Genomic DNA, 15,525 nt, shown 5'->3' on the forward strand with positions numbered 1-15,525 from the left:
TTAGCATCCTCCATTTAATCATAAAGTTGTTTGACTCTCATTTTTTTTTTTTAAATTTATCATTATTGAATTTGTGTGGACATTGTATCCAGCAAACATTCTTGTCTTGTGACAGACTGCTTCTGAAATTACTGTCGTATAAACCAACTTGAGATGGAGGAGCTGGGACGAGGAGAAGAGAACACATGAGAATTGTGTGCCACAGGTATGGGCACAGGTCTATCATGTGTGACCACCTATAGCTGTCATGGGGCAGACACAGCTCACACAGTTCAGAGTATAATAAATGACACTGTGCTGGAGTTTGATAAGCTCAACTCGAGCTAGACTTACACTAGAATGATTTAAGCCTCCCCGGCAGTTTAAGTAGTGACATTTTTATTTCAACTAAATTAAAGCAGAAAAGATTTTTAAAAATATAATGATCTTACGCTAAACATTTAAAAGCCAGGATCTTAACATTTGGGGGAAATGATCATAAGAGAACAATATTGGGCCCTGCTGTAATTATAAGCCAGAGTTAGCTGGGAACTTGTTCCGTTTACTGTGATGAAACAGGCCCATGTGTCATCGTAACTAGACTGAGGAGTGGGCACATGTCTGTTTAAATATTTTGAAGTCACTGGAGACATTGCTGGAAGATATTCGCATGGGAAATGCTAAATGTGAAAGACTTCTGGTGTGGGGAGCGCCAGGCCCATCCATTGAGCCCTAACGAAGGATAAATTGAGTCTTTCTGCTTGACCTGGGAGATCCTCCCTCTGTTGTTTCAGGTTATTGGTGCTTCTGCTTCCAAATGAGACATAGACTTTCTGTCTCCCTGGCTCCTGGGGCTGGGCCTGAAACAACCCTACCAGGACATCTGCGTGCATACAAAATGGTAGGATTTCTCAGCCTGCTTAAGAGTGTGGAGTCATCTTTCAACGTGTTTTTCTACATCTCTCTTTCCATACTTTGAATATGTTTCTTGAAGAACCTTGACAAACAGAGTAAGAAATAAGAAATCAGAAATTTGTGACTTCTGGAACTTCTGGAACAGAGGTCAGCACAGGGCAGGCTGTCGGGTAATTTTCCAAATTTCCCTATCGACAAAGTTCAAAAAGGGACCAGGAAATGAGCTGTCTGCAAAGAAAAACCTGGAATCAAGTGCAAATAGTGCTGTGTGGTTTGGTTTGGTTTTTTCAAGACAGGGTTTCTCTGTGTAGCCTTGGCTGTCTTGGAACTTGCTGTATAGACCTGACTGGCCTTGAACTCAAGAGATCTGCCTGGTTCTGCCTTCCAAGTGCTGGGGTTAAAGGAGTGTGCCACCACCACCCAGCTGAGTGGAAATTTTCTGCAGTGTCAGGGTTCTAAGGATTCTGAGGCGAGAGTGCCAGTTTGAAAGTTTATGCAAATTTCATGCCTCTGACCACATGCATGGCTTTCTGGGGGACAAGCTCACCACTTGCATCCTGCCCACCTGACAAAGCAAGGAGGCCCCCATGCAATATTCTTCTACTAAAATATTTAATTCAGTCTGACTTCTCCTTTACTCTATTTTTAAATAGTCTATTCCCCCACCCCAATTTTATTGTTACCTTCCATTTCTCTTGTTTTTGTTTTTTTTTTTTTCTTTTTTCCACTGGTGTGCCAAGTTTCTCTGTCCTCTGAGGTTGTTACAGCTTGATTTGGAGGGACTTACAACACACTAATTTTATTATTCTCTTTAATTTTAATCATACAGAACAATACCTTTTGATCATATTCCTTTGCTTTCCCCAGATCCTTCTAGATAATACACTTAAAAAAAAAATCTTTCAGCTGGGCGTGGTGGCGCACGCCTTTAATCAGAGCACTTGGGAGGCAGAGGCAGGAGAATTTCTGAGTTCGAGGCCAACCTGGTCTACAGAGTGAGTTCCAGGACAGCCAGGGCTACACAGAATAATCCTGTCTCAAAAAAAATAAAAAAAAAAAAATTCTTTCAACAAACAAGAAAGAAAGGACAGACAGACAGACACACAGGCCAGCAATCTGTATTCCAGCAAGGTATCGAGTGCGAACAAGCCCTGTAATAATCCAGACTGCGAGGACTGATTTTTAAATCTATAAGCATGACTTTAAAAAGAGCAATATAGAAATAGATCAGGAAAAGGTGGCAAGGAGATACTTCTTTTCCTCTTCCATTCCACTGAACTGATAAGATGCCCGCGGCAGCAAATAGACTGGTACTCTGGCCCTAAGTTCTCTGCTTCTAGAGCTTGCATGATGAAAACGAAAACAAAAACAAAAACAGTCCCTAACTCATTGTGCTCCATGGAAACGCAGCTCTTTGCAGCTTCAATCCATGAGATGTTATCTACTCTTCCCCAGCCTTGAGATTTTCTTTGCCCAAACCCTCCACACAGCTGCGTTTGCATGAGACCAGGTTGGCTTGCCAGCAGGTGAAAGAATGCAGCCAGTTTTCTATAACCACGCTAGGCTATCTGTGATCTATCCATCAACATGCAGCCTAGCCTAGACCGGAGAGGAAACCAGCCACCATCAACACAAACCTCTGGAGATGAGAGGTAAGTGTAAGAGTCTTACTGAGGTTACAAAAGCCCCTCCTGGGTGAGCCTAAGCTACACATCTCAAGAGCTGAACTGCTGTTTACCATCATCATGGAATATCCGCTGTCACAGGCCTTGAACACACCGTGTGCGTGTGGGGGTAGGCTCTTTGCCTCTACAGCAAGACCATTCAGTTGACAAGAGCTTCAGATTCATCAAGTTAACCGGGTTTTACATTCAGCACTTGGGTTTCAGTGGTCGTGATTTTGGTGGTTCTTTATTAAGTTGACATGGGGAAGGGATTTGAAGAGCCAGTCTGCCCGCGTAGCAAACAGTCATCAAAGGCAACAGTGTCATTTAAAATACAGTGAGAATATCAATGTCATAGAAACAAAGCTGTTCTGGGTGTCACTCCCCTTTTCAGTGACGACTCAGTAAAGTCACTGGAAACTAGTGGCTTTCCTAGGGATTATTAATGTGATACTTCATGGTAGATGGGATGTTTAAAATATTAGTCTAATTGTTTCTGTTTTCTTTTTAAATAATATATTTTGGGGGAATTTTCTAATTCTTGGAGGGTTGCTAACTTAACTGTACTTAACTCAGTACAATTCTTGACACCATTTTGCCCTTGAGAGCTTCAGAAGCCAAGTTATATCTAATAGCAGACTGTGTATATATATAATATATTGTCCTGTATATTTTATATATTATTTATGTACTATATATAAAACATACAACAAAATCAACAGCACCAATGAACAGGTAATTTTAGAGTCTGGGCTGGTTTGAATAAGAAGGATCCCTATGAGGCCATATGTTTGCACGCCTGGTTCTCAGTTGGTACAACTGTTTGGGATGGATTAGGAACTGTCATTGGGGGTGGGCTTTGAGATATCAAAAGCCTATGTTGTTCTAGCTCTCCCAGTCTGTCTCTGTCTCCCTCTGCTTTAGATTTGCCCATCCGTTATCAGCTCTTAGCGACCTCGCTAGCGCCTTGCCTGTCTGCCAGCTGCAGGCATGGGCTGAATCCTGATGAAGATGGGCTCTATTCCTCTAGAACCATCAGTCTGTGAATTAAATGCTTTGTTTTATAAGTTGAATGATTTATGGTGCTGCTTTACAGCAACACCACACAGAAAACTAACTATATATAGCTAAAATAAATATATATATAAATATAACTATATATACATACACATATACATATATACGTTCATGTATATTTTTATTTAGTTATTATATATATATATATATATATATATATATATATATCCATAGAAAACTAAGAGTCTAGTGATGAAAGTGGATTTGAGAGAGTAACTAGATAAATCTCAGTCGCTCCAAGTTATAAAAATGAGGGCCCAATAGGCTTCATGGATATACTTATAACATCCATTTTTCCCTAGCAATAAGATTCTGATTTGTACAGGAAATTGAAAAATATATAATCATATTTATGTGCAAGAAAGGAGAGAGAGATAATGAGTGAATGGAGACTAGATTAGTGTATAGGAGAGAGAGTTTCAGAAAGTATTTAGATTTATCAGAATACAGAGCGTCTTACAGTTAGCTTTCATCACATACATTCAAAGATCAGATTTCATCAGGGAACACAGCGAAACATCAAAGTCATTTTGTGTTAAAATTACTTTTATTCAGGATGAAAAATACAGTATGTAACAGATTAGATGACAGTCTGGGATTAGATTTCTTTTTAACCACATATTTCAAAAGAACAATACACTTATTTCTCATCATGGTTACTGTAATATATTTCCCCTTATTTATTACTCAGAAGGTTACAATGTAGTGTTTTGTGAAGCTTTTTCTGTAATAGCGGATAGAGATCATTTTGCATACAAATACAGGCAGGAAATAAAAGAATACAGGACTCCTCAAAGCAAGAACAAGGACGACACCAAATCTACAACTTGGGGTTCTGAGTTCAGGGAGTTTCTGTTGATGTTGTTTACACAGGTGCTTTCCTGGGTATGAAATGGCCTGACTAAAGCCCTAGGTTTTGCACACTGCGGCATATAAAGCTATGTCCAACACAATGGAGGAAGGTGGTTCTGAGGTAGAAAGGTGATCATGGCTCTCCCCTTATATAAAACAATTTTCTTCGTCTCAAAATATCTATACTGCAAATAGACACCCTTGCCCCCCAACCCACCCAACCGATCCTAAAAGAATAGCAATTTCTAACTTTCAGCCTCCTTCTGGCCAGATCCCAGTGAAAGAGAACCCAAAGTTAGCATGTCCTGATGTTTTAAAAGCATATATGTTTGAATCAAAACATATTACCTTTACTTTTATTTTTGGTTTCTCTAAAATCTGTAATTAAGTGTTAAATTAAAAAAAAAGAAAAAGGAAAAGGAAAAGAAGCCGATACGGAGTTGAACACACTCAGAAGTAAAGAGGCAGGGATACAATCATTTGAGCATTAATTTCATTCTAGAGAAGCAGTGGTGTAGGCTTGTGATTAACATCTTTCCTGGATGTGCTGCTGGCCAAATGAGGGTCTTGAGACATCTGTCTGTCTGCTCCAAAGCTTCAAACGAGACAGTCACTATGTATCTGTCTGCTTTCACGAAGGAACCAACCAGCGCTTTCAAAACTTACACAGGACTCGAAAAATACAAAAACAACAATAAAAGTCTATTCAAAGGAAACGGAAGAACATGATGTGTTCTCATCTCACAATGGGCAACGTCTGCTGTGTGTTTTATCATGAAAACCAAGGCTGCAAGTACTAAGAGAGGTTGTACCAACTTTGGTGTCTGAATCAAAATGAAAATATGCTTAAATGGTAACCCTTGGTAAAATCATTTTTTGAGACTATTAAAATACAGTCTTCTTTATTATAGAGATTGCAAGATGAAATAAATAAAGATGTCAAGATCTACTTACAAAAAAGGAATAAAAACAGGAGGAAAAATACTCCAGCAGCTTGCCATTAAAGTCCACAGGATTTTTAGTGTAGTCATCCAGTGGTTACTAAAGGACTGTGTGTATGACGTCAACTATAGTTAAATAGTATCTTCAGAATGCCTGCCTACTCCACATATGTAAAATATTTGATTCAAATATATGAGCTGAGGAATTTGGCCAGATTATAGAAACAAATACATAGAATCTATTTGCTTGTATGGCTGATGAATTTATAAATAACTAAAACATAATGGTAAAATAGTCAACTAATAAATGAAGTTATTGTACAAGGTTAATATGAACAGCAGAAGGAATGTAATAATGTAAAGTGGTCTAATTCTTATGCAATTTTTTTCTCTTGGTTATTAAAAAGACAGTTTCATATCAGAAAGCCCCCACCCACTTTCCCATGGCTGTATATATTATACAAATCAGTGACAAATGCTTTACCACCTCCAAATACTTCTCTGTTCATTAATTTACAGTTGCATAGAAAGGGGAAGAAGAAAACAATAATAAACGCTAATACAAAACCAAAATATCCTTTTCTCTTTGGATAGTCAGTGTTTGATTCCCTCAGTAGAACACTCAGTCAGCACTCAACAGCTTGTGTCATGGAGCCACGGAGCTTCGGGGTTGAATGGGTCTTGGAATTGGCATTTGCAGAAGAGGGCAATACTGAAGGTCGGGAACTGTTGGTTGGCTGGAGAAATGCTTCACATTGCCTGTGGCAAGGGAAAACACCAAGGTCAGAACAACATTTGCATAAGGACCTCCAGGTGATGGAGACTTGACAGTTCTTCATGGGAAAATAAGGGCTTTTTTCAAAACTAACTAAAACTTTACATGGCTGTGTTCAAAGGGGACCCTCCCCACACTGCCCATGTGACTTCTGCTCTCTATGATGAAGAGATGAAGACATTTCCTTCACCCTGAAGTCACATGCCAGCTATTTATTACAGTAGTCAACACCAACAGAAAAGCAGCGTCCAGGGGTGACCAGACATCTTTTTTTTTTTTTTTTTTTGGTCCAGGCTAGAAACCCAGGTAAAATTGAGAGATCTTTGCTTCTTGGGAAAGGTAGTGATGATATATGTGTTAGGCTACCAATAGAGTACCCTATTCCTCCCTGTCCTAGAGAGGAGGAGACAGATGTCCAGTGGTGTCCATTATATGGAAAATGCCAAGGGATCTAAATACAGGCCACACTAAGGAAGTGACATCACAGCCTCCACTAGGGGCAAGCAATCCATCTGTGAAAAGTACTCAACTTAGACATATTTTGTTAAAAATCCACTCCAAAATGGAATAGCCTCACAGAAACCTTGCATCCTGGAATCGTGTGAGTTCTTTGGGGACTCCCAGTAAAAATCCCCTGCCTACCCTTGTTTCTCCTTCTGTAGAAGACCTTGACATGAAATTCTGCTTTCCTAGACTTAGAGGGAATCCATAAAGTAGTTGCTGGCTAAGTTTCCCAAGTGGCTTTCCTCCTCCCAGATCTACTAGAAGTCAGCTGAGTCTTGCTTCAAGCCGATTCCCATCAAGCTTGCTTTTTGCACTGGACATTTTGCTGCTCTGAAGGAGACAAAACCCAGCCAATGTTATTGGTAGTCTCACTGGGTTCAAAGCTGCTGGGTACTGAGTGAGCCCCTCCTGGAGAAGCAGATATGAAAGCTATCTCAGGCATATGGTCTAATTTTTTTCTAGTATAGGGGTCATTGCAATCATAGTTAAAGAACATAGACAGATAGGAATAAGTTCCACACGGGAAGGGACTGTGTTATCTATTCATACTGATAGCTAAAGCGTTGGTGCTAACTTATTGCCGAAAAGATTGAAATTATTTTCATGGATTCCCTTATTCGGGATGTGGATGCGTTTATTAAGTAGGTGTATAACGGCTCGCTTTTTAGGCAGCAGAATTATAAAAAGTGAAATTTAACGTTAAAAGTCTAAATCTATAATTCTACAAATAAAAGCACAGCACAACCATCATCCAGGTGAAAATGGACTTTCTTCAGAACTTTCCCCTTGACCCAGGGTATGGAAAATTCCATAAGAAAAAGAACAGAAAGGTGAGGATGGAAGCTAGACAGGAAGGAGACTCCTGTAAGGTGACACGTGTTTACCATACCCACCAGGTATATACAGGCTATATGGCCAAGAACAATACCGCTCTCCAACTCAGTTTCTTCAAATCTAAGACCAAAGTGGAAGGTCTTCAAGTTCACTCTCTGCTTTAAATCCTGAGCTGTGTTTGAGGGTTGATGGAAAGATCCAATCTTCCTCCTCTACAGCCATGACCCCACCACAGGAGGCACAAGAACTAAACCCCTAGTCAGTCTCTCAGTTCCAGAAGACACTCCCTGTTTCCCATTTATCCTCCCATCCCCTCTGTTCTGTGTCACACTGAGATCTGCACACTCCTCAGGGCCTTTCCATGCCGTTCTCACTAATTCTTCAATCTCCCCTTCTGTGCTCCCTGAGTCATGTGTGATCCATCACCAACAAGACCCACACCTCCTGCTCTCCTCGCAAACGCTTCCTTCCCTGATGGCTTGACTCAGCATCCAGGTCTTAAAGACACAGAATCTGGATAACCTTAAGGTACCTATAGCTCTTCCTTCCATACTCCTCCATACAGCCATGGCCTCTTACCAGGTCTTACAGGGGACTGCAGGGTCAATTTCATTGTCTTCTCCCTAAAATATTTATGTGAATTTCACATCATCCCAGTCCAGCAAAGCCACTGTGCAGTCGTCTGTGGGACCCTTAGAACATGCTCATTTCTCAGAGAGCAAACATCTCAATGTTACTCATGTTGAGGCTATTTGTAAAGCGACGGAGTTTCAACACCCATCAAGAGGATTCTGCCAACACCCTGACCTCTCTCTTAGGGACCCCACCCTCTATGCCTTTTAGCTATGCACACGAATGTTCAAACACAACCACTACCTTTACTTACAGCCTATTAATACTGCAATTTCTGCTATCACACATCCTGATGACCATCTCTAACTTCAGCTTACTTGTGCTAAGATGGGAACACCCACCCTGTGACAGTATAAGGCAAAGATGATTGCCTCTCTTCTCCCAATGATTGTCTAGAACATGTTCTCCCTTCCCTCACAACTAAACTCAAGACTCTGGGTCAGTTCTTAAAAAATCCTTCTTTGCTCTTTCTCTTAAACTATTGTACTGAACTGGCTTAAGATGGTCAACTTTCCAAAAATCAGTTACTGCAAAACTAGTCAAGTCTGGTGTTTTTGCTTATAAACCTGAATGTGGCTGTAGGTCAATACAATCATCTGGCTGACTGGCATACAAAGCAGTGTTCCTTAACCATCGTCATACTTAGTTTTGGGGTGTGTCTGCTTCGCTGCACATGAGCACATCTTTCCATCTCTCCTTACACCTCTGATGGCCCTTCTGTCATCTCACTTCCCTTTAAAATCCTTGCTTCCAATGGATCAGGATAATGGGCATCACCGGAAGACGCTAACCCTACTGTGTCACAGTCTGCTTTATAGACACCTGTCTTCTAGCCAAGACCCCAGTTCCACTTGCCAATAAGATGAAACAATGTTCACTGTTTTGAAAGGACTAATACATTCACACAAGAAAATGTTTTATAAAGATCTGCTTTGGCTCCGTGGTGTATTTTAACTAACGGTTCCTCATAAGAGACAAAACAAAACTGAAAGCTAGCAGGCTATAGCTGCCAGAAAAGCTCAATGTATTTTCTTAAATGAAAAAGGGCAACTTTATCTTCACTGGAGTAATGATCTCAGTATTACCCTTGTAGTACCAGGGACATTTCAACGTCAGTGTTCTATGACAAATGTGAGATTTGAGGTCGGTCAGATTTACACAGAAACTTGTATAGTAGGTAGCGTGGAATGAGAACTGAAATCCCGCATGGGTACTTTGGGTGCCTCAAAGAGTTTGGTTTGGGGAGCCCCATGGTCCCGCCCAACATCTTCAAAGCAACAATCTGTTGTACAGAATCAAGTAATACTTAAACATCAAGTGGCTTTACTCATTTATATGGAGAATGAAGTAAGACTAGATCAATAGCAGCTAATGTGCTTATGCCAGGATGGGATCAAGACAGTGAAGTCAATAGAGCCATTAACTCTTACCTGTGGCCTGCTGGGGACGTTTGCTGAAAAAGAAAATAGAAGAAATCAATTGAGGGCTTTACTATTGCTTTGTGCCTTCCCTTCTCCTGCATGCAAATGTGTAGAACGCTCTTCAGAGGAAGAGAACAGCCCTGCCCTCCCAGGAATGCTAGCAGGAAGCAGAGGCCAGCCACCCTGATCCTCTGGCCAGTGCTCTGACCAAGGCTCGTTTTCCCAGCAAGTGTCTCACATTCCATGTGATTTGAAATACAAACATTCTAAAGAGAGAGAGATGAGAGAGAAAGAGAGAAGAGAGAGAGAGAGAGAGAGAAGAAAAAGAAAAAGAAAAAGAAAAAGAAAAAGAAAAAGAAAAAACCCCAAACCCTCCCCAAAACATATGCTAGCTAGCTCTTTAAAAACATATGCATTAAAACATTCAGGAAGGTCTTAGTTTTATAAATGAGAAAAAAAATCTTAAAACTTCATTTTTATAACTATGCCATGTATTTTTTGGCTTTTGTATAATAAGTACAGAGGAGAGCCTATATATTGTGTTGAATATCCAGTGCGATTCTGACCGAAAGGGGGAATTAGTATTTTCTGGACACCTTGGCACACTCTTGCTGAAAGCTGTGGGAAGAAGGTACATTTGCATCAGTGAAAAGGCTGGTCATTCTTCAGTAGTCTTCTGAACTAGGATCAACAGTGATGCCTTACATGGGCTCAGTTCAGAGCACAGACGTTAGCCTAGGGTGCTAATAACCCTTCAACATTGTCCTTGTATCAGAGCTCATGACGAAGAAGCTGATGTCGTGGGCTTACTGAGAACTGGCACTACCAAGACTTTTCTAGATCTCTGCTTTGTCCATTTTTCACTGATCACGCTCATGACCCCTTGTTCTTGTGATCTTCATTAAAAAAAAAAAATTCAGAGATTATAATGAGTATAGTCTAGAAGACAAAGCTGATGACAGAGCAGGGTAGAGCCCCGCTGAAGAGCAGCAATGGTCCAAGAGACCACTGTCCACGCAGACATTTTAGGTGGGTGATCAGTGGTTCTCAACCTTCCACATGCTGTGACCCTTTAATACACTTCCACATGCTGTGAAATTATTCTCATTGCTACTTAAGAACTGTAATTCTGCTACTGTTATGAATTGTAATATAAATATCTGACACACAATATATCTGATAAGTGAGCCCTGTGAAAGGGTCATTTGACTCCCAAGAGTGTAGTGGTGCACAGGCTGAGAGTTGTTGCTTTTTAGGAAAGAAAAAAAAAAGATACAAGGGCTGAAGAGATGTTCATCTCAGCAGTTAAGAGCACTGACTGACAGCACCCATGTGGTAACCCAGGGTAGTCTGTGCCTCCAGTTCCAAAGGATATGACTACTAGTATTTCTCCTCCTCCTCCTCCTCCTCCTCCTCCTCTTCCTCTTCTTCTTCCTCTCCCCCCTCTTCCTCTTCTTCCTCCTCTCCTCCTCCTCTTCCTCCTTCTTGCCTCCATTAGCACTATATGCACATGGTACACAGACATGCAAGCAAGCAAACAAAACTTGCATGCACATAACATAAAATCAGAGTAAATAATTCCTTTAAAACTATCTCTGAATAAGCAGCTTCTCCTGAGGAAACCTGGGCTGGGCGAGTAAGGGCTCCCCCAAAGGAGGGAGAAGTGCTAAGCCTTTGTCTGCAATGCCCAGAACGTTTAGGATTCCTATAGTCTTCCAGGCAGGAGGTCTACCTCCTTCTAACACTAGAGACATGATTCAGGACCCATTGTTGTTGTGAACTGTAACTGAAGTCTAACTGCTTCACCATTTTGCATTACAGGCCGTTGGCTGGCTGTGTCCCCTAAGCCTGCCAATGTCTGACACTTTCACTGCAGTTTCATATTCAACCTAGGGAAAGAAAGAGTAATGATGACAATATCTATCCTTGGCCGAAGGGGAGTGTCTCTAATCACCTAGCATATTGCATGCTTCCAATCCCTCATTTTCCTGTGATAAGGAGGAAAAAAAGGACATCTGTGGCCCATGCTGTGACTTTGTGAGAAAAGAGAGAGAGAGAGAGAGAGAGAGAGAGAGAGAGAGAGAGAGAGAGAGAGAGAGAGAGATATCCTCCCTGTGATAGCAGGGGAGAATGTGAGCCCTGGTATTTCGGGGATGAGCCAGGGTGACATAAGCCTAGTCCTGCAAGGTGTTTCCCATTAGAGAAAAAAGAGCGAACCCTTGTACTCATGTGAGCTATATCCCGGGGGCAGCTGGGGTGAATTATTAGTAAGGACATGTTACAAATATACACTCCATCTGAAAAGGAAGACAGTTATGCTTCTCTCTTAAGTAATGGATATGTAATAGTCGAACCCTAGACAGAAGATAGGAAGATATTTTGCCTTCCTATCTCTTTTAATCCAATAAAACATTATAGGTGGTCCCTGGAACAAGCTGTGTATTTTAAAAGAAAATTAGGTAATCACTGTGCTTTTGTTAAGTCTTGAGTTTTTGATGGTTGCCATTCAAGCCTGACGAACGCGGGCTGATCACAGCAGAAACATCCAGCTAAGTGAACAATAATTCTAAAAGCATTATTTCTAGCAGAAAATGAAAGAAAGAAAGAAAGAAAGAAAGAAAGAAAGAAAGAAAGAAAGAAAGAGAGAGAGAGAGAGAGAGAGAGAAAGCAAGCTCAACTTACTATAAATATTCCACATATTTGAACAAACTATAAGCAATCTATATTAGGCCAACAAAGAAACAGTTATAGTCCTTAGAATTTTCTACTACATGACTGGATAACTGTCAACACAAATTAAATTCAATTCTTTAATTCTTAGGATAAGATGGCGATGACTGTGTCTCTGCTTTGAGATTCAATGTCATTTTAAGAGGTCATAATTCAAAGATGCTACCATTGCTAATTACAATATTGATTCAAAATGCAAGCATTCTTAAAGTCTTACACACAACGGCATGTAAGACACAGTATAAAAAATAAGCTAACAGAGCTATTCATGCAATTAGGATTTATGAATACAGACTCTCATTTTAATTCCAAAATTGCCACGAGTGAAATTCATTTGTAGCCATGCAATTTGTTTAATCCACAAAGGATCAAAAGTCAAGATTAACATTCAGCTCAGCCTATCCATCACACACTGGCTACAAGCAATTTGAACGTTCTCCTTAGCTATAGAAACTCAAGCGATTGTTTAGGCATTGAGAGTATGCCAATCCTATTTATTTAGATAAACTTCCAAAGGTGGTCAGGAAGCTTGGGAATTGCAGACTCTTAATAAAATATTTGCTAACTGAGCAATTTAAATGGAACATTAAAGCTAATGAATCCTGCAAAACCTTTCTAAGTGTTAGCTGGGAAATTTTCAACCATTTTATTTCTCCAGCTAGAAACATGACTGTCCCTGTAAAGCACTGACAGCATCAATCTGGAAGTGTGTATTAGGTACCAGGTCTGTACCATGCACTAATTGATTCTGTACAATTTGAAATGATTTAGTAAATCCTAGTAAAATTCTGAGGTATGCATCAATTTTGTAAACAAGTCAATGGAGTTCTTTTTTTTTTTTTTTTTTTTTTAGATTGGAAAGCATTTTTTTTTTTACCTTGCAGACTTTTATATTTGCTAAAGAAACGTATGAATATAAATAATGAAGAAGAACAAACAATGCCATTTTCAGAAGTAAGAACATATAGTCTGTGAATCCCACAGGACTCTAACATGTACTACGCACCATTTCTTACTTAAGAGGTGCCTGGATTCTTCATTATAACAAATGACTAGGAATGCTCAACATTATAAACACTGGTAGATGTACACACTCACAGAGAATACCAACAGTTTTCCTCTTAAGGAACTGTAAGCCTCTTTAAATAACCCAGGGAGTGCCAAGGATGGTGTCACAGGTAAAAAGGTCTCAATGCAAGGGAAAGGTTTAGCTGCTGCAGTGTGGTCTCCATAGAGACTAACCCTCTTCTCGGGAACCAATCGCCATGAGTGGTTCAGTTCCATGGGAACTTTATACTTGCATCAGGGGTCAGGGCATAAGGTAGCAACAGTTACCTCTGAAGTCCAGGTGCTGCTGGACAGTTATAGGTTTTCCATTATATTCTATTTTAAGCAAGGCATAGATGAACACTTTAAAAATCAAATATACATATCAGAATATGCCTTAGGAAAGATTTAGAAGGGCTTTAGAAAAAGAGACCTGTAAAAGAAAAAAAATTCTGAACTTGAAGCACATTTTCAATATAGAAATTATGCATTTTTTGTTTTTATATTTATTACAAACATAGATTTAAGCATATCTCACAATCTGATTTCACTGCCAACAGAGTTTTACATTGAAAAGGTCCAGCATTACATTTAAATAAAAACTTCTAAACAGAATTCAATTTACAGAATTTGCTCTTTAATGATGAATGCATTTAGGTGGCAGTTTGGCTAAAAAGTATTAGTTTTTAGTTTTTAATTCTGAAACTCTATTTCATAAAACATGATAGTTTTTCTAGCTATTGGGCACTACATAAGCCAGAACAAAAACTTCTGAGATGAAATTCAACCTTTAACTTCAATTAATGTAACAGGTTGAACATGCTTATCAATTACAACAACAATTGATGAATCTTTTTCTACTGACTTAGGATAGCTTTGTCTAGGGAGCTGACAGAAACAGCAAAGCAAAAAACTGAAACTTACACAAAACCGTAGTTTACTGACTGACTGGTCTTAACATACATTTGAGAGGATCCACCCCCAAATTATAAGTGACCCTTTCACACTCCTTAAAAGTATTTGAAACTGCCACCATACAGTGGTGTGTCTGTGTCTATGGACTCTGTAGACAGCCCCTGAGCAGAGAGACCACAGAGGTCTCTGAGGCGAGAGTGGGGCAGAATCTGAAGGATGGCATGATGCCAGGAGAGAAACCACTTAAAAAACTCAATCGATTAAAATCATTATGTAATTTCCCCTGGGATTTGGACTGCTCTCATTGGGTGATTTTTTTGGCTCCTGGCTGTTCATATAGAGAATTCAGACTCATAATTTGTGACCCTGTGAATCATCTGGCTTTCACACACAATGATTATTTTATTCCCTGAAGGAAAAAAAAACTCTTTTAAAGGAGATGGGAGGCCAGAAATAATTGCTTTCTGTGCCTGACTATAAAGACATATGGAGATATATCTCAAGGAAGGTAAGAAGTTACCTTAGAAAAGCTATGTTTGTCCTAGATTGGCATGCCATTCAAAGCTCTTCTTTGAAGTAACACAAGTTTCTTATAGCCTGCACTTAACCCAAGTTATATTCTAAAATCAGACATTGTTCTAATGGACTCCATTAGTCGCTTATGAGGCCTGTGGTAAAATCTCCAAGGCTGGGATCATACCATCAGTGGACCTCAGAATCTGGCATCTGAATGGGGCTTCATTTTCTTTGTCAACACATAATGTCTGTGTTATTTCAAAACAGCCTGCAATCTTGTTTCTAACAATGGCTTTGCTGTCATACCAAAAAAAGACAGAGAGCTACAAGTGGAGAAGGAAGAAGGACACAGGACAGGCACACCACGGGGGCATAAGGGTTGTTGCTACTCACGGCTGCAAGAGGGAAACGTGCTGTTGATCTGCTCCATCACGTCTGTAAGGTCCGTGCTAGTGTCATGAGGCGGGGCCAGCAGGTCCTCAGATGCTAAGACAAAACACAGAGGAAGCAGGGAGCTTGGAATTAATGTCCATCCTTCTACCAAAGAACCACTTGTCAGCAAAAAATACCATAACCAGCCCCAAAACAGGAACAGGATATGAATTGCCATTGAAAAGAACAACTTCTGTGGGAAACAAAAGAATCTGTATTCATTTGTTTTGTCATACACACAAGCACGTGCACACATACACACACACACATACACACACACACATACACAC

The 15,525-nt window shown here is 40.1% G+C and overlaps 1 protein-coding gene across 8 annotated transcripts in view; it reads right to left on the bottom strand.

Moving 5' to 3' along the window:
- Positions 1 to 4,456: 4,456 nt before the first annotated feature.
- The window catches only part of Utrn (utrophin), a 494,125-nt gene continuing 483,056 nt past the window's right edge, over positions 4,457 to 15,525 (bottom strand). For all 8 annotated transcript variants that reach the window (XM_021221246.2, XM_029532896.1, XM_029532895.1 and 5 more), the window contains 3 exons: positions 15,197 to 15,289; positions 9,605 to 9,627; positions 4,457 to 6,187 (listed from right to left, as the gene is read on the bottom strand). In XM_021221246.2, coding sequence (XP_021076905.1) covers positions 6,179 to 6,187; positions 9,605 to 9,627; positions 15,197 to 15,289 — 125 coding nt within the window. In that variant the 3' untranslated portion in view covers positions 4,457 to 6,178. The remainder of the gene's footprint in view (positions 6,188 to 9,604; positions 9,628 to 15,196; positions 15,290 to 15,525) is intronic.

The sequence above is a fragment of the Mus pahari genome, chromosome 21, assembly GCF_900095145.1.
Source record: "Mus pahari chromosome 21, PAHARI_EIJ_v1.1, whole genome shotgun sequence".
NCBI lineage: Eukaryota > Metazoa > Chordata > Mammalia > Rodentia > Muridae > Mus > Mus pahari.